Consider the following 25690-nt stretch of genomic DNA (forward strand, 5'->3'; position numbering starts at 1 on the left):
GAGGTCAAGACAAAGATAGCAGCCTTCACCTCTGAAGTGATAATGAACAGCAGATAACAACAGTTTGAACAGCTGTAGTCCCTGGAAGCAGAAAACTCCCACCTTCTCAACACCCTGCCAGATCACGAGTAAAAGAAATCTAATCACGATACACAACAGCAAAAATCAGTCATACGGTGTTATGCTCTATGTATTATACAACTATACTGATTTATTTATGTAAGTCTCTACTCTTAGCTGATCATTTGTGTGACTTATGCAGCTGCCTCTCAATGAGTAATGACCTGCAGCAGTTACTTGGTCATCGGTCCCCGTAGGCATTTTTCTGCATTGCTGTTCCAAAGTTTTGAATAATAAAGCAAAATGAGCACTTTTCATAGTGAATGTTGAAATAACTGTGCTCCACTTTTTTAGCAAAGACTTACTTATGCAATTTATATACATATATACCGTATCCACATGTATTTAATCAAAAGCAAAGAGCGGAACACTGAAGATGCTTATCAGTTACATATAAAGACTTTAATCCTTCAGTTAGCTCCTCTTTCCAGCCCTCTGTCCTGGAACACTGGCAGTGTGAGAAAGTATCACTGCCACAAAAACAAAGACAAGAGAACAAAGGAAAGAGAACCTAAAGATATTAAAAATAATACAGAGACTGTGCTACTGAAATTCAGTCTCACCCCCAATCCCTTTATATAAGTTTATCTAGAGCTGAAGAAGGAACAGCATAGTAGTAAAAACAGCCATATGACATGGCTTTTAGACTCTGAAGTTGAGATTGTCAGTAATTGATGAGTTAAAAGTTTGCTTTATTTCCTCATAAGCCAGAAGGCTCTTAGGACACCCAGACACAAAACAACGTAAGATAACAGTGTTTGCTATTTTGTTATTAATTTTTAAAATAAACCTCCCTACTCGCTTTCTTGCTTTTCAGTTGCTTTCTGTTTTATGTGGTTTTCTCTTTTTCTACAGTCACAGTATGTTTTGTGTTTGTAAGATGAAAGATCATCAGTCAATTTTATACTCAAATTTTTTAAAAAAGCTGTTATTTAGGGGAAAAGGTCTTACAGTCAGTAAAAATAATCAAAATATAAAGGAAATGAATGGAAAGAAAGTACAGTTTAGTATAAGATAAACCACTGAAGATTACTGGAACATCTTTGAAAAATCTTCATGCATCTTTGTAATTTCAGTGGTGCTTTTATCCTTATGCAGTACATCTGGGTTTTGGTCAAATATATAATTTTTCATGTATATTGATCAGAGGGAAAAAAGTTCCAAAACTTAATTCTGTTTCTTATTTTTGCTTTTCCTGAACATGCAAATTAGGTCCTAATCTGAAGGATTATCCTTGGAAAGGTAAATTTAAACCTAAATATTTGTACTAAAACTTTGACTATATTCACCCAAGTAAGGGTAGAAATACAGTGTGACTTATACAAATAAGAGTCAGCATTACAGATCATACTGTAACTTCATGAAAACTAACTAAAGAAGTAGTACAGAATGCAGCTTCTTTTATGGTTTTGCCCAGTACTTGAGTTTCATGAGATTTAAGCTTTCACATACCTTTCCATTCTATTTATTTGTCTGCAGCTATTTATACTGGAAAATTGATAAATGTACATGCATGGAGTTGAAGGAAACCCAGCATTCCAGATCTGTTTAAAATCTGTCCAAGGGGTAGAAAGGGTGTTCAGAAACTCCCTTTAAGCTTCTTTTATCAACAGAGAAATCACTGTATCTTGCAAACTGAGATAATCATCCATAATTCCTGCAGATGAAACGAGCAGTGCACCCAAACAAACAAGTAAACCTTGATTATTCAGCTTGAGGCTGAGGAGTGATAACTAATCCCCCATTCTGTCAGCTCCCATTGTCATGATCTCCTTCCACCTCTCAGTACTGGGGAGCTGGCGCTACAGATCGTGCTCAAATGATGCTCACGCACAACTGAAGTGTAGGGCTGGGTTAACAACTGCAAATGAAATCAAGGTGAGTGCATGTTCTAGACGGTATTTTAAAAATCAAGATTTATGACTTCTGCTTTTGGTAAGACATCCTGTAATTGTTGTATTTTCCTCCTCCACCTACTCTCATTGTGTGTAGATGAATACTCATATAATTAAAAATACCTTTCCATGCCTATTTAAAAAGACAATACCCTGATAACTACATGTAAGGAACAAACATATATGCTAAACAGGCGTAGGGTATCTGAACGTGCTTTATTCCAATGCTCTCTTCTACTCTATGTGGAATCCTTCAAAGCTTCACATTCACTACAGTTACAGTGTAGAAGAGACACATTATTCATAGCCTCATATAAATCTTGTATGTTAGATCGCCCTCCAAAACTGTATCAAATACACCAACTTGCCTGCTACAGTGATATATCAGTAACTAAAATTTTGGTAAGTATATATACATTTTTCCACAATGCCAAGGTGTAGTCTTGCATGCAACGCCCCACCAAGCCAAGCTTTTCATTTCTTTGTTTCTGTCCGTAACCACAAAAGACTGAGCTCACCCATGCAAGCAAATAACCCCTAAATTTGCTGTAAATATAGTGTCTCTGTATGGATATTTAGCAAAAGACATTTACAGTTCTGTAAGCACTGGTGAAGACACAAGGTGAACAAGGATTTTTTTACTAGCTTTTTTTTTTTGGTAGCCTCTTTCTGACACCAGTAAAGATGTAGCAGCTAACAGTTGTTTGCATTATGCTGGAGTAATAACATACTAATATTTTATTCTAAACAGAATTCCTTAGCTCACAGTAGATGGTATTCATGAAGCCCAATTCTCTTTCCAGCAATCTTTTAAATTATGACTGTGGAGAGAAGGTTAAATGTGTTTTTCTGGGATGATTTCCTAGCCCAGGAAAATTACATAGTTTATTATTTTGTTCCCAAACCAGGATAATTATGCATAAAGTTCTCAGATTTGTTTGGTTGTTTTTTTCTTTTCCTGTTTTGGTTTGGTTTTGTCATTGTTGCCTTTTGTTCGTTGATATGCGTATGTGATTTCTTCTGGCTGTTTGCAAGGGCCACACATCCCACATGCAGAACCACTAGTTTGTAGACAGGCAATAGACCGTAGAAAGCAGTTTTTTAAGTTTTTCTAAGAATATTAACTACACTACCGTTCACTCAGTGCTATAAAAATAATGTCATATTCTAAGATAATGTCATAATCTAAGATTATTTAAAACAAAAAGTAGCAGTGTAATGTATGTAACATCCTAAGCTATGTTGATTTCAAGAAGGAATGTGTTATGTTCTCATAAGCTATGTTGGAGGTCTGGAGGACAGGTTCTTGCTGTAGTTGAAACACTGCACAGAGAAAGTGAGGCAAAGGATGGATGGAAGGTATCTTACAGCCTTTCCATTCTCAAGGTTTCTAAGCAAAGCAGGATTCTTAGGCTCAAAGTTGAAGCATAGTTTTGGTTACATGGCAGGACTTTCCTGGAGCAGCAGGTTCTGCTGCAGTTCCAGACATTGTGTCAGGCAGAAGTGATTTATAGAATTTGCAAGGAAAAGCTCAGACATGTACACTCAAAACTGGGACCCTTCCTGGAGCTTCTGTGCAATGCAAAGTTTGCAAGAGACTGGGATGGCTGAAAAACTTCCTGGAACTGCTTTGATCTTCATAGAGTTTCCATTAGAAACTTCAGGGACAGATGCCTGCATTTTCAGCCCAAAGGTCCATGACCCTGAAAAAGGTATGTGAACTACAAGGCACAGCTGGGTTGTGCAAAAGCCTCCTCTGACAACAAAGTGGTAGCTGCTTGAAGAGTCGCCCTCAATGCCCCCTGGGCTTGGATTGCCCAACAGCTGTGAGAAAGAGAAAGCTGCTGAGATGTGCTGGACAACCTAAATGCACAGTGCCATAATGTTTCAGGAGTTGTTGCTTATTGAGTGCTTACTCCTCTCCCAGAATATTGGTATTTCTCACAGGACAGTGCTTTGCTCTGAGGTGCCAGTAAACATGAGGTTGCCTATTCCCAGGCCCTCCCTTCACAGCAATCTTCCTGTATGTTCACTCTAGCTTGACTTTCAGTGTTGACTAATCAAGGTACAAACTGCACTGCACCCTGAAAGGGATTTCTGTCCCACTCAATCCTTTCCACTCCAATTTCCAACATTTTCTACATACATGCCTACTTGTAGGAAAATTTTCCTAACCTTCACAATACTAGATTACTTCACTGCCAGCTGGTAAGAAACAACAGACAAAAAAAGAAATGAGATATGACTGATCATGTTTTTAACTGGTTGTAATGCAAAGAATACTTTGAAAATAAAGAATACTTGCAATTAAATCCTAGGTTTCTGTGCAAAACAGACAAAAAGATTGTATATTCTAAGTTTAGTCTACAATTGCACATGTTGTCCCTCTGCAACTGCACTACCTCTAGGTATCCAAGTGTTCCAACTATATGCATGCATATCCAATTAATCTGTATGTTTATGAGTCTCTCTATGCATATACTCCCCTGCAAAAGATCTGAAGAACAATCTGACAAATGCATGAGACTGTACTGAAATCACATGCACAAATACATGTCATACTTAAAATGCTTACTCTGCAGCTGTATGTGTAAGCTGGAAAAAATTTTGTGTATGGATGCAAAGATGATATAACACATCTGTTCACATTTTTTCAGCAATCACAGCAATTGCACTGTATGATTAGAGGGCTAAAAATTATTTTAGTATGCCTGTCCCACTCACAGAAATTCCTAGTTCTTGCATGTTAGTGAAATTAGGGAATTCTGAAAGGGGATATTAATGTGTTTTGCACATGACGATGGCAGGAAGAAGAGAAAAGATAAGTTGAACTGGAAGTGGGAAAATACTTGTCAATTATTTTGTTCTACCTGCAAGCAGACAAAACCAAAATTATTCTCTTTTTGATAGTTTTCCTATACGCAAATGCTATTTTGATAATTTTTCACACGTTATGTCACTTCCATTTACTAAACCATTTTTCTTGTTAAAGGTTAATTTTAAAATGGCTGACACATCCTAACAGGATAAATAGAACTTGTTAGTCAAAATACTTGTTTTTTACTAAATTTTCTTTAAGAGAGACAAAAGGGGAATAGAACAGACTGAAAGACATCCAGCAACCTTCAGTTTACATTTGTCTGATGATTTTAGTTAAACCAGACGGCACTTCTTAGCATCAATAAATCTAACAGTTCTTGGTAGTCCGTGAAGAGCTGCTTGGATGGTCAAGATAAGACATTACAGAGGCTCAGATGCAGAGATCAAGACTGCACCTTTACTTGCCTCTTCAATTTACAGACCAAATAAAAATGGTGTGGAATGGCAATTAAAGAGCTCTTCATATAGAAGAGAGGAGAATCCTGACCTTCTCTATCAGAAAGTACCTTTTCATACTACTTAGTTCCTGCCACTTTCAAATGAATGTTCCTTCATCTTGCCCAGAACAATGGTTAATCCTTTTGTAAAGCAAAGGTTTGGAGGAAGACTTAATATGCAAGTTAAAGTTTCTATAAAAGACAACATACCAGCTATTTTAGGTACAAGTATCTGAGTTATTGACAGACAAGTGATTTTCAAGGTGTGGTCAACAGATTCCTGTGAGCACTTCTCTGCAAGTAGCACTTAAATATTTTTTCTATGAAGAATAGCTGCACACCACATACTTGTTCTGTCAGCTGCTTGTAAATCATGCTTTCTAAAACACACTTCCCCTCCCCACCAAGTTATTACCATGTAAGCAATTGTTGTGCTAACATTCAGAATGAAACATAATAAAGAAAAGGTCTGTGCAAGGAAGCCCATTACCTATTTAAGATCTCTCCCACAGAGATAATTATTACATCTTACAGCTGGATTACTGCCTAAGACAGCAAGTTGAGCAGGTACGGAAAGGACTAAGCTTGAATGGCAGAGCTGTTAAGGAATACTTCCACATAATGAAATAAGACAAAACATGAAGAGTAAGAGATTTAATGATCAGTGAAAATTATGACTGAACCCAGCTCTTACACTTCTTTTCTTTCTCAGAATTAAGGAAAAAATCAGGTTTAGGTAATTGGTAGCATATTTAAACAAAAATATATGCATTGCACAAGGATAAAAGCAATACTGAAATTGCAAAGATTTTCATTTCCTGTAAGAAATTAAAATGATGCATTAGTGAAAAAGTGTAAATGGGAATATTTTAGTAGTCAAAATAAATATTTAATAAAAACCACACACCCAAGACAAAGTATCAAAACAACAGAACTTAGTATTTGAAAGGATACTACCTACACTGCCTTGTGTTAAACACGACTAAATTCAGTGGCTTAATTATTATCGCACTGCCTTGAGCAAACATTGCTTATATTAGTGTTGTAAAAAGTAATGAGAATAGAAATACTGTTTCAATGACAGAAATAGTAAAACCAGATTGCTATAAACAAGGAAGAATTCACTACACCAAGGAGTCAATCCACAGCCGTTGACATAAAGTCAACAAAGACTACTGCATAGCATACTGGTTACTGTACCAAAGTGCATTTCTCAGCATTCAATGAACTGGGGAGGGAGTGACAAAACCACCCTTTTTAATACAATTTTTAAGAACAACCAGATGATTGACAGTTGAAGAAACCCCACACATTTCCTTAAAAATAAAAAGCAGAGTCTAAAGATCTTAAGAGCACCGGAAGATTTTCTTACCAGGTAAAAGAGTACAAACCATTAGCATTGTAAGTAAAGAACATCTAAAAGTTAGTATCATTCCATATTTAGAATGCAACTGAAAATTTTAGTGTGTAGTTGCATCCCCCTATACTACATCCAGTGGCATTTTGATGACTTTGTTAAGTTCTGGAAACAAATAATGCAAATGCAAACTGTTTTTCTTGTATAGCAGAGGTCTAGAAAAATTTCAGCTGATGTGTAAACTGAAATGTAGATAATGACAATACAGATTTGCTGGGGGAAAGAAACAGTGTCTGGCTTATCCCAGTAATTCACCATTCAGTTTTTCCACTGAGTCTTTGAAAGTAGCATTAATATCCCTGACTACCAACGATTTTTATGAGCGCTAGTTTCTCACTATTTAGGATTCTGCACAGAAGATTTTTCTCAACCTTTTATCCTTCAGTTCCCACCCATCCCTCCATCATATTTAAAAGTTGTGGTTTTCTCACATACAGCATTGTAATGCCTTTTGCTGCTTGATAAGTGATATGCAGTCAACATTATTTCTATTTTCAAAGCACTGAGAACACTTTCCAGTTGGCTCACAAATTAAACAATAACTAAAAATAGTATTCTCCCCTTATTCTTTTGTGACATGGTAAAGACTATTCACCATTTAATATACGTTCAATTTCTTCTAGTCTTTTCAATGCAGCAACTCTTTTTTTCTCAATGTCTTTGATTTCTTTTGTAGATTTTTTGGGAGTCTCTTTGTCCACACTGCTTTTCTCTGTTGGTTTCTTATTTTTTGAGTGCTCGCTCTTGTTATCAGCTGTTGATTGGGTGGTTGTCTTCTCACTTTTTGCTTCTTTCAAATTCTGAAATGAACTTTTTTTTGCTTCTGTAGCTGCATTCCCATCTGATGGAAGTGATGACTGTTCCATAGCACTGAGTGATGCAATTTTACTTCTAACTATGTTTAGATGACGCTGAATATACTCTTCATGAGGTGCCAGTGCTAGTGTTTCAACCAGACATTTTTCTGCCTTTATTAAATCTCTTTCTTCAAAATAAACCACACAAAGATTATGTTTTCCTTGTACATTGTTGGGATCCAGTTCCAAAATTTTTTCAAAACACATTTTTGCTCCAACAATATCCTTCTTTTGGTTCATAAGGATATCTCCTTTCAAAATTAGACCTTTGGTATGATCAGGGTAGTATCTCAGTAGGTCTTCCAAGACGGGCAAAGCCATCAATTCTTTTCCTGTCTGAGAATAAAGCAGGGCCAAATTGAACAAAGCACTTCGGAAGTTTGGCTGTAACCTTATGGCCTTCTTCATCCATGCCTCTGCTTCCATGTCTTTTTTGTCATCCATTGCTAGCATACCCAAATTGAAGTACCCATTTGAATCCTGTGGTTCTTCTTTCACATAATGTAGTAGTCTTTGTTTAGCTTCAGGTCTAAGTCGAGCATCACCTAAATGACAGAAAATGCATTTAATTCTCAAGGTATTTCCTGAAGTATTTATTCTGAAGGATTTTTAAAATGCTAATCTTTATACAAATTGAAATGCAACTGTAAAAGGGAAAGGGTTTAAAATGCTACTTTTTATCATAGCTGTGTAACAGCAAAAGTCAATGATATTTATTTTCTTTATAGAATGAAACTACATACAGTTGACTTGTTGCCAGAGTCAGCATCATTACTCTATTAGCTACTGAATGATATTTAGGTTTTGTATAACAGATACAAAAGATGTCTCTACAAGCTTAAAAGTAGTTATTATCATGCACAGTTGAGCAAATGGAATCCAGAGAAGACGTCAGTTCTGACAAACCAGTTCTTACAGAGGCAAACTTTGAGTGGAAGATCTCATTTTAGATATCATTTAGATAGACTGAAAAAGTTTCAACAGAGATAGGTAACTTCTACTGTAGCCAGACTAAGATACCGTCGAACACCAAAACAATAAAATCCCCATATTTTAATTTGCATCAAAGTTTAAAAAAGATTTAGCAAAACAATTTTATCTGCCAATACCAGGATTATCTAGATGAGCTTGTGATCTGTGCTATTTTACTGAATAATACAGTGAACATATTTTAGTAACAAATTCCGGACACAGACTTACTTAAGGATAGGGGAGCTGCTTTCATCTGCCCTCTTTCACCCCCTGAAACAGTGTTGCACTGTCCAGCATGAGGAACTGAATACTAAATAGTTAATGTTTCTGCTTGTTTGAAGCTGCTTGTACTTCTACAGACAAGGAACAGAGCATGTGTTGAACTACTAACTTACAATGTGAGAAGAGATGGAAAATTATCAAGTGTCTTCAGCTTCAATCAACTGTTTTACCTTTCTTAGGGGCAGTTTACCATCTCAACAAAAGAGAAACAAATCTTAGCAGTTCACTTGCCAAATACTCTTTCCAACAGCCTTAATTCACTAAGGGCTCACCCTTACCTACAGAGCTATACGTATGAAAAAAAACCCTCATGAAAATCCAACTGAATTCATCCTAATTAGCAGCATGACAGAGGAACCTATGAAAACATTCATATTTCTAGAGCTTGATATAAGACCAGAGACTTAAGCTGGATTTTTGAGTCAAAAATTAAATCAATCACTATAAATGCAAATCAGGTATTACACATATTTTACTAAATATTATCTTTAAAGATCATATAGGCATAGTTTTGAAGATGTTTGTGTAACACTATTCTTTATACGTGTAAGATACTATATTGTAAAATAGCACTTGTATTAAAGATGCTATCAGCTAAGGTTGTACATACACTTTGCACAAATTCCATACACTACAAATTACACAGCTATAATAAATAAACAGTTTATTTTTTGACGATGCTATGTCCTTTCCAAAAACAAAACAGTTAATAAAAAAATAATTAAGTAGTATGGATCCTATAAATGCAAATACACAATATGTATAAAAGGGACAATAAACATACCAGATTCCTGCATTAGCAGTGCTGAGTTGAATAACGCCAGTTTATGTGTTGGGTTGAGTTCTAGTGCTCGGTTGAAATTTTTCAGGGCTTCTGCTGGATCTTTCAGTTCAATGTAAACAATTGCCAAGTTGTACCACAGGTCTGCATTGGTTCTGTCTAGTTCTAGAGCTCTAAGGTAAGCTTCCTTAGCTTTCAGAGGTTTGTTCATTTTTAGAAGTAATTCTCCCCTGTTGAAGAACCAGATTTAACCTTCAACTTTTATTGTTACCCATATGAAAATAATTGACAGGTTTTTTGAAAGTTTGCCTTCCTACAGACAGTAGATGTCATCTAACAGTGTTTTTTTTTAAATTTTGTTAGTTTTAAGCACAAAACAATACAAGACCCTCTTTTACATAAAGCTTTCAGCTCTCAAAAATCTGTACACAACAAATACACAACAAATGCATAAGTAGGACAAGAACAAAAAAAGAAGTTATCAAGGGTTCCTGACTTGGCTCTGTAATTACACTGCAACAGCTATAGTTCAGGCATCTTTGAACCTCCCTAAGTCCCAGTGGGAATTACAACAAACAAAACACTGGACAGATGCCTCAATACCCACATCTACATTGCTCAACTAAAATGCAATTAATGTCAACTAAATTAAGACTTGCATTTTCTGGACCATCTTTAACAAAAAAGTTTAAAGAAAGCTCCATGACTCTCACTAACCAAAAGCTTTTCAGTTCAAGACTAAACTAAGAGATTAGAAATTTGAGTTAGAGATTCATAAAGAAATCTAATGGAAGTGTCTTTCTATACAATGTTTGAATACAGAACCTACATGGAGATATGCCATTTGAAGCAGGAATTTAAAAGAACAGGACTTGTAATGAATAATTGATTATTGTTCCAAATCTTCATCTTCTCACTTGGAAATGAAACCATTTCAGCAGCTAATTGAACTGTACGAACTAAATACTGTTCAGAGTACTGCAAGCACAAAAATGTTTACTCAAGAATATGTATCTCTAAAATTAGAAAACATACCTGCTGATGTAAGCCTGCTTGAAATCTGGCCTCATACTAATTGCTTGTCGATATAACTGATCCGCTTCTTCAAGGCGAGATTCGTTTGCTCGAATTAAGTTTGCGAGATTGATATAAACATTTAGATGGTTAGGAGCAACTCTTGCTGCATACTTTTTCCCTGGAATAATCTGTCAAAGACAATACATGTACCAAACACAGATGAGCAAAAATATGAGAGATGACCAGTACAGAACTCCTTTTCACTCTGGCCCCATTTGTTTAAGGTACTACTGGACATTAGTGTGCAGGCTCTTGATAATGACAAAGAACAGTAATTCTTTTCCAGAAAAATCATATCTGAAAATAAACAGGATATTTTTTATTCTTTATTTCTATGAAAACATAGGTAACTTGTACAATATTTAAGATACTACTTAATTAAGCTCTGCTACTACTTAATTTGGCTTATCTAGATAGCTACTGGAAACCAACCAGACCTTGAAAAACTTTCTCCATTTAGACAAAAGTATTTCCTAAAGCCTAAACTGACATTCTGTCATACATTTTCATTCCTTTTTTATTACCCTTCAGCCTAATGTAAGCCAATGATTTGCCAACTGATATAGCAAATGAAAAGTAGTCAGGAAAGATGAAAATGCTATGACATTGCAACTGCTGTAATGTTTATACTTTATCCATTTAGAATCTTCATACTGTTTCACAATGCAAACTTTTGAAGCCATGCTTCTACTCAAAGGGCTGCTCATTTATTTTTGTTACCAGTCTCATTTTAACCACAGCTTTTATTACCTTCATACATTCTCCAAAATACTACTCTCTTTTTCTCTAAAGAGCTTGAACAAGTAAAATTTCCTAGGTATAAATATAACTTAATGTATGGGAAAGGTAACAAAGCACATGTTAAAAGCATGTTCAGGCAAGGATTTTTTTGTTGCTGCTGTGGCTATCTTCTCCAACCTCCAATGTTGTATTTAAGCCTTCTCTGAAGGGCTCAGAAACTCAGTCACCATCAATGTATTAGCTGTAACTGAAAATAAACCAACTGTGACTAGAAACTGTAGGTTTTGGCTGCTGCTTTCTTTTATACCCTCAATTCCATAAAAAAACCCCAAAACACAACACAGCAGTATAAAAAGTAAATTAAAACAGTTGTAGCAGAGTTCTAAGTCAGCATTTTTTTAACAGCCATTATTGTATACAGCCTATTTTGTTCATAGACAGGTTTTAAAAGAACACTGACAAACTTTAAATTATACAGCCACACAGAGCTACAGGAAAAATACAAAAACTGTATCTTGAATATAGGTTCTGTCCTGTGGTGGTAGGTAAAATAAAGTTACTAATTACCTGTGGCATCAATGATTTAGCAATCATATATGATTCTTCAGCTTCTTTAGTTTTGTTTAGGTTCTTGTAAGTTCTTCCTACATTCATGTGGGCACCAATATCATCTTAATAAAGAAAAGAATGAAATTTAAATTATTTCCATGCACTGAGTATCATGAAATTAAACACCTCTGCATTCAGAGTAGCATGAAGTACAGGTACTCTGATAGAACATCCCCATCACCAAAAGAACAAAGTAATTCTATCATTTTTCATCTTAATTATGAAGCTAATAATTTAACCATGAACTAAAGAGGGACTATAAAATTACGTGGGAAACCGTAAAAAGTTTGAGGTCCTATCATATTTCCATGCATCTATCTTTAGTTTCTTGCTATAATAGAGGCACATAAATTGAAGGTTATTTATTAATCTTCTAAAAGGAAAGGCTGTCCAGTACTACCTAGAACTTCTTTTGCAACAATATGTAAAATGGATTAAATGCGCATTTTGATATTATCTAGATTTTTTTATTTTCTTACATGCTTCCTTAGTTTTAAACAAAAAAATGAAGTAATATTTATACTCCATAAGAAATCACAGTTTAAGTTAATTCATAAAGAATGTCATGCAAGGAATAGTTTTAAAACTATTTGCAGCTTTTTATAGATAGAAGCCTTTTCTGGAGGACTTTTTTAGTTTATTTCCAAAAACCCTGGATCAATTAACTTACTGTATGACACTGATGTTCAGTTGAAGCAAAACAGTCCATTGAGAAGCTGTTAAGTAAGCTAAGTATACTGAACTACCAGGAGTGCAGAGATGGCAACTAGTCAAAGCTTTACCTGGTTGCACTTGTGTGGCCTGTATGAAAAACTGCAGGGCTCTTTCAAAATTTTTTTCATTTTCTAATGCATGCCCCACATTGTTCCATAGTTTTGCATTGTTCTTATTTACCTAAAACCAGAAAAAGATACAAAAGCATAGGTTATTAAGCTGAAATTACTTAACAATTGACTTTCTCTTAACAATATCTTAAGACATAAAAATGTACAGCAAATGACAGATTTCATCAAGCTTCTATACGTAAAGAATAAAAAGTCACTACATACAGAATGATTACATTGACCTTGTTGTGCGACATCAATCTGTTTTAGTTATTTACCCATAGAAATAACAAACATCTTAAAATTCAATGTAACTGATATGGGATATTTTGCAAACTGTCTTATCATGCCATATGAACTTAGAAGAAATTATCCTATGCATCAAACTTTTTGTAGATTTTTGTACTGAAACATATCCTGCTTTCATCCAGACAAGAGAATAAATTCAACTGCTTTGACACAAGAAGAATTATCATCTATTCTGTGCACATGAATTTCTATGTGTGCATCACACTGCTTTTAAAGCATTCCCAGAAGTAACTAATTAGATGCCAATATTGTCAATATAGAAATTAATGTGCCAAAACAAGCATAATTTTTGTCCATTTTTATCATGTTCCCCTGCAGCTTTTTAAGAACAGCAACAGGAACTTCCCATTATCCTTTCCAAACAGAATACAGTACCTTTAAAGCAGACATAAACAAAGTGTACTCCGACTCCCAATCCCAGTTTCTGTGCAGTGTTTTTAAGGCATGAGTGAATAGCACCGCAGCCAAACAAACCCAAGAAATTTTTCTTAGCACGCTATTAAATAAAACAAACAAAGACTTGTTGTAAGCACACCAAGAATTCTAATTTTTATTAGAATAAGTATCTCATATGCTAAAAGGCAAACAAAGGACCACATTTGTGACTAGCACACTCCAGAGTTTGAAAGGAAATAATGTTCAAACTAGTTTTGTTTTTTACCTGATTTTGTTGTTATGACTATGCAACTCCCTTAATAAGAACAAGCCCATTCACATAATAGAATTTGTATACCATGTATACAAAAATTATACTTCTCTTAAGACTTATCTGTAATTTAAGACAATATATGATGCCAAAAGTGAGGTTCTCCAAAACACTACACAAAATGTTACAAAATGCAAAAGGCAACTTAAATATCACCTCGTACTTTTGTTTCATACCAGAAAACTCCACACATATTCTTTACTGCACACATCATCAATCTTTCCCACACTGTAGAACACACCCAAATGGAGAGGTCTGTGCAGACTACCCCATCTTCCACAGGCAGATGTAATTCTAGTGCTACTGTAATATCTAAATAGGAGAAAGGTTTAGTGTCTTTCCAGCAATTTTGTTTTTAGAGCAGCAAACTGTGGCAAATATCACACTCTGTGACAAGCTTGTCAGGAATAATCTTCATTTTGTGCAGTTTATTTTTCTGGAGTTTAAACAGGACAGATATAAAACATACACTTTAAAATGCTGATCATTTGGTTTCTGAATTCTAATTCAATTATAAAAAGATGTCAAACATTCTATAGCTTTCCTACAATTATGAATGTAATTTTGTTTCTAAAAAAAATCTCATTCTTGAGTGGACATACAGGTGTTCACCATTAACAGCTATTTCTTACACTTGACTTATGGAACAGTTGTTCACTCTGCTACCTACTTCACAGGGGTTTACTAAAAACTGAAAGGTTTTTACCCTCTCCACTTCTAAGATAAAAAATGCATCTTTTGACTACTATTCTTGGATTTTAAAATATTAAAGAAGTGGAACTGTAAAATTAAGAGAGTAATTCTAAAACACTATCAAAGTAATCAATGAGAACTGGCATATACAGTAATCTTTATGCCTATCAGGCTTATATGAAAGTTTTTTCTTTCCACATATTTCTAAAGCAAGGAGCCTTCTCTTTCTCATTTTAGAGAGCTGGTTTCCAATATTTTTGTAGTAAATGACACTATGTGCCTAATTTTTCTCCCCAGCCATCCTCTCCTGGTTCCTTGCTTTCTTCCACATCACTTCTATTTTTATTGCCTCGTAGTGGGATTTGTGAGAATTTTTTCTCCATACTCCCACAAGGTATCACTAATTTCTCATTATCCAGATGCTGTCAGCTTCAGCAGCACCAGTTAGCGTAAATTTTACTGCAGGGCCTCATCTCTAACAATAGCAGACAACATAGACTGCAAATTGCTGCCTTCCCATTTGTCTGAACTGGCATCAGGATGCCACTGGGCTAAGAAGGGTAAAGCATCCACATCAGTGGGAGGTATGTCCAGATCAATGTAGAAGATATCACAAAACAAAAGTGTGTTCTTTTAGAGCACAGTTTTTAAGGTGAAATTGTTAACCAAAGAATTTTTTAGTTTAACAAATACTGAACAGCTCTGATACCCATTCGTAGTATGTCATTTCTGAAAATTTAATCTGTTACTGATTAAATTTTCAGAAACTTTAATTTGCTGACACACATCCATTGTATGAATTTCAGTCAGTAATCAACTCTGAATAAAGTTAAACCAGTCTGACTTACTCTTATTTTCATAGAAGATAACCATATTTATGGTTATGCAAGCTTTCCTGTTAGGGGTTTTTATCAGTATGAATTTATTTACCTTTTAGTTGATAATTTCTTCCATCCATGTGCTACTAAAATGCAGAATCCCATGCTAGGAACATACAACACTCGTTCTGCTACTACGAATCCAACAGGAAAAAACAGGTTTGACGCAGGAATGAATGGTAACACTATTAAGCAGAGTGCCTAGAAAAGAAATACAAGTAACATTAGTAATCAAGATTAGGTAGTGATAAATTGTATCCAAGAAACAATTTACAAATTACAAAAAGAATCCCATAAAACCAGACATACATAGTAGATATTTGTTCTTGCCTTTTTTTTTTTTTAATACTCAGATCTGTTTTACATTGAGACCGCTCTGAATATGGCAAGTAGTAACCTGCAAATGACTCTATTCCTTACTTAAGGGCTTGCAAGTCTGTTTGCATTTCTGTACTACAGAAAGAGGACAAATCAATAGGATCAAAGGATTAATTAAATTCAAAACAGTGTTTTAGTAAGAGGTCCAGATAAAGAAACAAGACAGTGTAAGAACCTTGGACATTATCTAATAATTAAAAATTTATATCAGCTTATTTGAGGCACAAAACAGCTATTTTTACAGTACAATAGAATCTGGTTTGAGTTTCTGTAAAAAATGTGAATAACAAAAATCAGAATCAGTCACTGAATAAACATCAGTGTTTGGACAGAGCGCTAAGAGTACCGCAAAGTATCTGAAACGACAATGAACTTAAGAACCACACAATTGCAGTTCTTAGGTCAGGGACAGACTTCTTATCAAAAACTGTGTTTATTAAAAGGCAAAGAAATCCATCTGCTGCAAAGAAAGTGGACGTGACCATTTGCCTTAAGTCCTGGGTGATTGTTAAATAGTGGCTTTCCAATCTCTGGTTCCAGAAAAGACATGAATAATTATTTCAAAATATCTGGCCTCCAAGTTACAAAAAAAAAAAAAAAGCCCACAAAAGCAAACCTACAGAAATGGAATGTTTCTTTGAAGAAAGAGGAATTTTCTAGAAACTTTCAGTACAACTGGCTGTCTAGATTTAAGCATGACATTAACTGCCTCTTCCATGCTAAAACTGTAAAATAATCCAGTTTGAAAATCAACCTAGGATTACACACATAAAAATACAACACTGATTTAAAACTTCAACTAAGATTTTCTTGCATATTTCAAGGATATTTCAAGAATATGCACATGGATCATTAACACAGCTCAGCTGCTGATCCATAGCACTTCATTTAGCTCTACGAAGACAAAAACACAACTGAGCCTCACAATATACAGAATACATTGATTACTTGAGGATATTAATGGCTTACTGGATTGCAGCAATAGGCTTTGGCCTACCATATTGTTTCATTCTGTAGTACATAACAATTAATATTTAATATAAAATATTGCACTCCCATTTCCTAAGAAGTTAGCTTCCAGGCACTTCGATATTAAGTCTGAAGAAAATCAGCATCATATTGAAAGTTACGTATACAACATAGGTACAGATTGAAGGAAAACAACTTGCATTAAACCAGGATTATACTGTCAGGTGACATTGAGGCTTGCATGTTGGAGTGAATGATCTCAGAAAACCCTTCCTATAAAAGGCACTTGGAATATTAAAAACACATGTAAAAATACCACCGTCAAACAAAAACTAACTAACACCAACACATGCTGACAAACCTACTAACCCTTTCCTATGTAAGCTTCACCAGGTAGGGAATAAACATAAAGGCAGGGAAATAAACAGCCTTAAAATTCAAGAGCTGACCTATAAAAAAAGTGAACCACTCCCCACACACATTTCTACTGCTAACAGTGCACTGGAGAAAAACTTATGCCTCAGCTTATATAAGGAGGAAAATCAAACTACTCCTTTGCATATTCGAAGTGCTGTGAAACTTATTTTCCAAGCATGTCACCTTGCATATTTATCATATTAATAAGCTATCTAAAGTTCTTCTCTTCATACACAGTTTCCAAACTCAGGACAAGAGATTTCATCAGCAATACTAGATATCATTTTCACTGATTTTCTAGTGAAATATATTGCCTTGCTCCAGTGACAAGACAAGAAAACCCATATGAGTCAGAACTATAATGCTAGGTCTTTTAGAAGTGAATCAAAATTTGTCAGCTGCTTAGCAAAGAACTACTTACACCTTAGGTTATGCATAAATATTCCCACCCATCTGAAACTTTTGTTGGCTGATTAACATACGAAAAACCCCCATTATTTCTGAAGCAGACTAAGATAAATGCATGCAGGTTTGTTGTACACAGAATTGCACACTGAATTAATAAAAAGTATGGTATCAGGTTACCATTAACCTTGCAAAAATCTGCAATGGAATCAATAATTGATGACTGTTTTATTTTTCAAAAATGCTAGCTCCTTTGATCCTTTCCATTTCTTCCAAAATATTCTTTCCTGTTAATCCATCTCAGTTTTGAGATAATACATAATAGTGAATAGACAGACAGGAACTGATCTTACAGTTTGACAAAATTAGTTTTTCATTACAATATGAAAACAACTCACAGAAGAACAACAAAACAATAGAAAAAGTGGAAACCCTTTTCCTAAATGCAAAAATATGTCCTTTCTTTCATACCTATGAGAAAGAAAATCAAGTCTCTTGCTAAATACACATCATGACTACTGACATTTAAATAAGGTAGACAGCTTGCAGGATGAAAATGCATTCTGGTCCTTGAAACACATTTAAATTCTACTGAAAGCCCCCATTTGCCAGTTGAGCTCCGAATATCTGAGAAAGGCTGCAATACAGTTTGCAAATACCTAACAAGAGGCATATTTATCCTCATCTCTGACAGAATCACATACTGAAATGCAATTTAGCAGTTTTGTTGCTAGACAATTTTCCCCTTATGTGTTCATTTTAGCCCAAAAGGAGATGCACATAGGTCTAGATGCACATAGAGATGCTCTCTAGGTCACAATAGATTACACATGTGACCAACCTGGGCCACTTACTCTTAACAAAAGGACAAAACCAATGCATCATTCATACCATCAATACTGTCTTGGAGGAATCCCCAGGGTACCGGAGACTGAAGACCATCAAAGATCCCAGAAAGCAAAAGAAGGTAAGGGTGGCAACATTTCTAACATCTAACAAAGACTCCACAAGAGGAATAGTTCCCATTGTCCAGTCACAGCATAATTCTGAGGGATTGAGAAGAAGCCAAGCATTTACAGGAAGGAGGTAGTTGAAAGTCAGCTGTCTTGCTGGGGATGGACTAACAGCAGCTGGGTTATCAAACCTAAAGCAAAAGAAAGGAGAAAAAGGAGCTTTTAATGAAGAAAGATATGGCCTTGATTCCCTTTGTGGCAAACTTTAGAGTCATAGCTAGAACTACTACTTACAGACATGTAAAATAGCCTAATCTTCCTGCATTTGTCAGGTGTGAAACCATGCACAATGACACATTGTAGAGAGGCACAGAGCCTCCTCCATGTTTACGAAACTGTTTTGGGATATAATCAACATAAGTTTGAAGAAACAGAATGATTTACACCTAAAGCTGGGACCTAAAGTGGTCCTTGCTCATGTTTGTAATAGTTTCAATAGTTTGTCTCATTTTTTCAGGGACAGTTTTAGATTCTCGTATTTCTACATTGCTCAAACTTAAGATAAATTAGTTTGTCAGTTCTGATGTCATTCATATACACTTATCTTCAAGTAGTCTATCTGAAGACAACCATGTTTTCCACATAGTACATACCTAAAATACAAAATATATTCTGTTTGTAGAAGAGGAAAAAACTTAAGAGGTTGGGAGTGTTCAGCTAAGGTTCAAATACAGAGACAATAAAAAATACTTAAGCAATAAGACATTTAATTTCTGAATTACTAAGATGAACTATAAACTGCAAATTTTTTTTAAATGGCTGTCTGCTCAGATACCTCAATATTTTGGACATTTTAGTCAACACTTGCTGGAATAGTATCATATAGCAATTTCACAAAAAATGCAATATTGTACAGACACTGAATACCGATATTAAAATAAGTGAGTAACACTTAAATCCATATATTTTTGGCCATTTCATTTGACTTCATTAAGCCACATCTTATTTATAAACAATTGTAAATAAGAAACACTTTACTATTACCTTGTAAACACTGGAAGCTGAGACTGGATAATCTGGACTCTGACAACTACAAGCAGCAACGTACTGAACATTAGGACTATGAGCTTCAACAGTGTTTGGAGCATAGAGAAAGGAATACTGCCCTTCCCTCGAAGAATCTGTACAGCTGTGTCCAACAATGCTGGCAAGGTGTACTGCAAATTAAAAAATTGTTTATCATCAGAGTACTCATTACTCCCCTTAGATAAACAGCTACCTAGTTCTTTTTTCCTTGGCTTTCTCTAAACGTCTGCTCCCAACAGTTACTTAGTTCAGCTACTTAGTGCTTTCATGACAAGTCCCCAAAATAAGGTCTCCATCCTAATAAACTATTCAGGTATTCTTGCTAACACTATCACAGCTGAACCTGTATGCCTGTAGCTGTCTATTTTGCACTGACAGATCAAAAAACTCTACCATCTTCAGAGACTTGAACAAATGAATCATAGCCATGAAATAAACTTTCAAGAAGAAAAATCACTATTTTCAGAATTATCAGCCCCTCTGAAAACTTGCCCTATAAACAAAATTCCTTACGAATGATAGAAATACTATTTGCTTCCTGATTAGCCCTGGCTTTCTATTTTATGCCTCTACTGCAGTAAGTCATTAGTCCTTGCCTCATGAACATCATGATCGTGCAGTTTCCCATTACATAACCTAATTTCTTTTCTGTAACACACTGGTTAGCTAAACTACAGAAATGGAAAGGTTTTTGAGGACCGGTAAAACTCTAAGTTCATGTGACACCTGTGCTTTCAGAAGAAGCCTCAGTTTGCATTTTATCTTTTCTACTCAATTGACTCACACAATCTTGTTAAACTTTAATGAAATTGAAGATCAGATCAAAAAGTTACTAAAAGAAAGGAAGAGTGGGCTGAAAGCAAGTCACGTACTGGTGATTTCCTTAAAAATGCAGCTTGAAAATTCTATGTTTATTCACTAGACCTGCAAAGGCAATAGTTACAAAGACATCTATGTGATTTTGTTATTTTGGCCTTGGTTATGTATCCCCAGGATAGACAATCTTTTGGCTTTTATTGGTGCATTTTTTGCAAAATATTCCTGCAAGTAATTAAGGAATAATAACTTGAAAATTTTCTTAAAATATGCAATGATACATTTTTAATTGCATTTATTTTGATTATTAAAAACCTAAGAATTATTTAATTGCAGGAACATCTAGTTTCTTTAAGGAAAAGTCACTATTAATTTAAAGGCTTATCAATGCTTAAAATGAAATCTATCAGAGAATGGTATTCTTAGAACAACAAATTTCTTAAGCATATTACTTATTCAAATAGAACTACTCCAAAATGTCTGGTTACTCAATAGAAAATGATGAAATGCATTTGTATATGATATATTCTCTACTTTTACTACAGGGATTAAAACCAAATAATCCCTCACCTTTATACACCTCATACTTTAATCAAGACTGTTAACATGTTAGGATTTGCAAATCTCAGTGAACCAAAACTGTAGGCTTCCATTAAGACCTGTCAAGTCCTTACTGAGTATATTTGCTAACATCTCTGTATGGCATGTAAAGGACAGCCTGGATGTCATTTGAGTCCCTCAACATGAACCATTTATGTCAAACATGAACTGACTCAAAAAAATCTGAAAAATGTAACAGAACTATTGAGCTAACCTGAACTGAGAAAGATCACTGCTGAAATACGATGCTTTAAAGTACTTAATGTCTCATAACAGAAATTCACTTTATTTTTCAACAGCTTACCCCTTGAGCAATAAATACTTCATACACACAGCATATCCCCACCACTGTTATTCCTTGTTCTTTACATAGTGTTGCAACAGCTACTAGAAACACAGTCACTGCAATTGGAGTCCACACTGCAAATAAAGAAGACATTATTGAAAGTGTTCTGTCTTACAAAAAACACAAACATTTAATCAAGTAAATTAACCTAAAAAGTGAAGACTTTGGCTATTCATGTTTGAATATGCTACGTTCTGTAAACTTGTTTAGTATGTAATTTCTTATGAAAGATGACCAGTTTTCCTCTACAGAAAATAATACACAAGCATCAATGTTAGAACTGCCTCCCTTAAATCAAAAGAACTAAATGAAGGGTAGAAGACTAGTTTATAGTAAGTAAAACAAAATATCTCAGTATTTCCTAAATCACCAAAGCACTTTTTCAAATGGAATACTTTATAGGGAGTCATAACTTTTCACTATGTCAATCTGGCAAAGAGGCAAGCCTCCTTCATCTTCACTGAAACTTTGCAGCTTACTTGTGACTGAACAGCTGAGGCACCACAGCACACTTCCACTTAAATTGCAATAATAAAAGTCAGTGCAGGAATCCCCTGCAGTAGGTGTTATAAAGCTAATTAAGAAATGCTTAAGTCTTGGGGAAAAAAAATGCAATTTATATAATGGAATGTAGTATTACATGGGTATCTTGGGGCTCAAGGGGTTTTGGAACACACTTGCTGAATAACTAGTACACCTCTATTACAGTTTTAAGAGCATTTTTATCAGTGATAAAGGAATTTAATTATATCTCTCTTTGCCAATCATTTACCTATGGTATTATCTGGCCCTTTAGACTTTGTGTATGACAAAAAAGCAGCTAGGAAAAAAATAGATGATAAAAGCTCTGCTCTGCCCACAACTCCAGTCACCTGAAAAATAAAAGAAAAAAAAAACCTTAATTATTATGAAATATTTATTATTATTTGACATTTTAAGATAGCACTTGTTGAGATATTATTAGTAATCTAAGTACGCTATTTATACTAGATATTTATTATTATACAAAGCTAGCAGATCTTTAAGGAAGTATTCCAGGAGTTACCAATCCCCAGCAGCAATAAATTGGGCAAGGAAAGCAAGAGGTTGGCATTGCTGAGTAGAGAACTGCTGGTGAAACTAAAGTGAAAGCAGCAAACACCCAGGCAGTGGAAACAAGGGCAGGAAACCTGGGATGGGACAAAGTTCAGTTGTGCAGAGATGGGGTGAGGAAGGCCAAGGCAAAGCTGGAACTGAATGTGTCAAGGGACAAAGAATAACAAGAAAGGCTTCTACAGGTATGTTAACCAGGAAAGGAAGGTCAAAGGTGTAGCCCCCCACACCAACAAAGCTGAAAAACTAGTAAAAATGGACAAGGACAAGGCTGAGGTACTCAACAACATTTCTACCTTAGTGTTCAATGGTAACCTCTCTTTCCACATCTCTCCAGTGGATGGCAGTAGGATTGGGACTGGGAGAGCAAAATGCTTCCTGCTGTAAGTAAGGGTCAGGGTTCATGAACACCTGAGGAACCCGAACATGCATTAAGTCTATGGGACTGGATGACATGCATCCCAAAGTCCTGAAGGAAGTAAGGGATGTAGCTGCCTATCTCCATATTTGCAAAGTCACGGCAGTCAGGTGAAGCCCAGGTGACTGTAAAACGGGAAATACTATACCTATCTTTAAAAGGAGTAGACAGGAAGACCCTGAAACCTACAACCTGTCACCCTCAGCTCTGTGCCTGGGAATACCATGGAACAGATCCTCCTAGAAGCTATGCTAAGGCACATGGAGAACAGGGAAGGGATTCAAGACAGCCAGTATGGCTTCACCAAGGGCAACAAGGACACCCGCCTGTTCAACCTAGTGATCTTCTTTGATGGAGTGACTCCATCAGCGGACAAGGGAAGGGCTGAAGTTAAAATGTATTTTGTTTTCTCTAAAGTGTTGGACATGGTTCCCCACAATATGGAAAGAGATTGATTAGATGGGTGGACTGCTGAATGGATAAGGAACTGGTTGGATGGTTGCATCCAGATGATAGTGATCACTGGCTCCCTCAGGGGTCCATACTGGGACCAGTGTTACTTAATATCTTCATTAATATCATAGACGAAAGGATTGAGTGCACCCTCAGCAAGTTTATGATGACACCAAGCTGAGTGATATGGCTGAACCATCTGAAGGATGGGATGCCATCGAGAGGGACCTGGACGAGTTCAAGAAGTGGGTCCTTGGGAATCTCATGAGGTGTAACAAGACCAAGTGCTGGTGCCGCACCTGGGTTGGGGCAACCCCTGGTAGCAATCCAGACAGGGGAATGAAAGGATGGAGAGCAGCCCTGCCCAGGACTTGGGGGTGCTGGTGGGTGAGAGGCTGGACATGACTCAGCCATGTGCACTCACAGCCCAGAGAGCCAAACGTGTCCTGGGCTGCATCCAAAGCAGCGTGGGCAGCAGGGCCAGGGAGGGGATTCTGTCCCTCTCTTCCTGTGAGACCCCACCTGCAGTGCTGCATCCAGCTCTGGGGTACCTAGCACAGGAAGGACATGGACATGTTAGAGTGAGTCCAGAGGAGGCCACCAAGATGATCACAGGGATGGAGCAGCTCTCCTACAAGGAAAGGCTGAGAAAATTGGATTGCTCAGCCTGAAGAAGAAGGCAGCTTCAGGGTGATCTAATTTTGGCCTTCCACTACCTGAAAGGATCCTACAAGGAATGAGAGACACTATTTTCAATGTGACAGGACAAGGGGGAATGGCTTCAAACCGAAATAGAGTAGGTTTAGATTAGATATTAAGAAAAAATTTTTTACCGTGAGAGAGTGATGAGGCATTGGCACAGCTTGGCCAGAGAAGTTGTGGATGCCCCATTCCTGGATGTGTTTAAGGCCAGGTGGGAGGGGACTTTGAGTAACCTGGTCTAGTGGAAGGTGTCCCTGCTCATGGCAGGGGGGTTGGAACTAGATGATCTTTAAGGTCCCTTCCAACCCAAAGCATTGTATGTTTCTATTCTAGCAACTATTCTAGTACTAGAATAGTGCATGACTGATACACTACTAGGATATGCATAAGTAAGATTGATAAACAAAGCAAAAAGTGACTCAGGCAAGAAAGGCTGCTTTCAGTCCAATCATTCAAAACAAGAATCATACAGGTGGCTGGTGCCCAACTGTGGCTGATATTGCTCTAACCATTGAGACAACTGAAAAATGATGAACTTTCTCTTTTGCCACAAAATATTCCTTGGGACAGAATTTGGGCATGGTAACAACTGCTGTCTCCATAATACTTGGATGACATCAGTTTTCAGCAATAGGAGTTCTAACAGAAGACTCACGAGGGCTGTTCCACATACATATTCTGCAGACACCAGCACACAGAAGCTATGATTGTTGTTTTGTTCATACCTTTTCTGACTGGTTGAACAGATCTGAATCTGAAAGGAGCACTTCTTTGACTGGTGCTATGGCAGCTCTAAGGTGAGCAGTCAACAGTTACAAATAAATGGATGGGAAGCTCAGTGCAACAGAAAGAATGACTCAGGCTTTACTACAGGTCTGGCAATTTTCAGAATGACAATTTGGTTGGCAATATGAAAATTGCAGGTAATGCCCCCTTGATGAGACAGAGAGGAGCGGATTTTATGAAATTCAGAGAAGCACTAAAATGCATAGGGCAGAAGGTTGTTTCAGAATCCCCAATGAAATACAGATTCATTCCCATTTCAAGACCTGTTTTCAAAAAATGCTAAGATGAAACCAACAACCAGACGTGGAAGACCGGTCATTATGTTAATGGTTACTGCAGTAGCCACTGTGTTGACAACTGTACCTCCTAGGACTACCATTCTTCCTCACTTGTCCTCCTCTCTAATGCCTCTGACTGTTTCCCAATTTTGCAAGTAACATGGATGAAAAATGGCATGCTATCCTGAGGCAGATGGTCATATTTAGCTAAGGAAACCTCATAGCTCATGATTTAACTTTGATGATGCTGAAAACTGACTTTCTACCAACCAGACCCAGCTAGAAAGTTTTATTGCTATGTACATTCTTGGTCAAGCATGATTGATCCAGCACAGCATAAAATGAGAAAGTAACTCAGTACCCAAGGTCACAGCATAAAGAAAAGCATTCTAATCTGAATCTGAAATCATACTCTAGTATTTCTCTTGGGACTACTGTATGTCTACCAAAGGAGACAGTGAATCACACACAGATAAAGCATGTTTCATGACTGGTAAGACACCATAGTTTGTG

At 36.2% G+C, this 25690-nt stretch overlaps 1 protein-coding gene across 1 annotated transcript in view; it reads right to left on the reverse strand.

Annotated features, from left to right (window-relative positions):
* Positions 1–791: 791 nt before the first annotated feature.
* The window catches only part of TMTC3 (transmembrane and tetratricopeptide repeat containing 3), a 36684-nt gene continuing 11785 nt past the window's right edge, over positions 792–25690 (reverse strand). Inside the window, exons 5-15 of the mRNA XM_008641110.2 lie at positions 22221–22320; positions 21407–21522; positions 19645–19817; positions 18539–18791; positions 15531–15679; positions 13577–13697; positions 12851–12962; positions 12027–12130; positions 10677–10846; positions 9645–9871; positions 792–8151 (exon numbers count right to left, since the gene is read on the reverse strand). Of these exons, the coding sequence (XP_008639332.1) occupies positions 7337–8151; positions 9645–9871; positions 10677–10846; positions 12027–12130; positions 12851–12962; positions 13577–13697; positions 15531–15679; positions 18539–18791; positions 19645–19817; positions 21407–21522; positions 22221–22320 (2340 nt within the window). The 3' untranslated portion in view covers positions 792–7336. The remainder of the gene's footprint in view (positions 8152–9644; positions 9872–10676; positions 10847–12026; positions 12131–12850; positions 12963–13576; positions 13698–15530; positions 15680–18538; positions 18792–19644; positions 19818–21406; positions 21523–22220; positions 22321–25690) is intronic.

The sequence above is a fragment of the Corvus brachyrhynchos genome, unplaced genomic scaffold (assembly GCF_000691975.1).
Source record: "Corvus brachyrhynchos isolate BGI_N302 unplaced genomic scaffold, ASM69197v1 scaffold9, whole genome shotgun sequence".
Lineage (NCBI taxonomy): Eukaryota > Metazoa > Chordata > Aves > Passeriformes > Corvidae > Corvus > Corvus brachyrhynchos.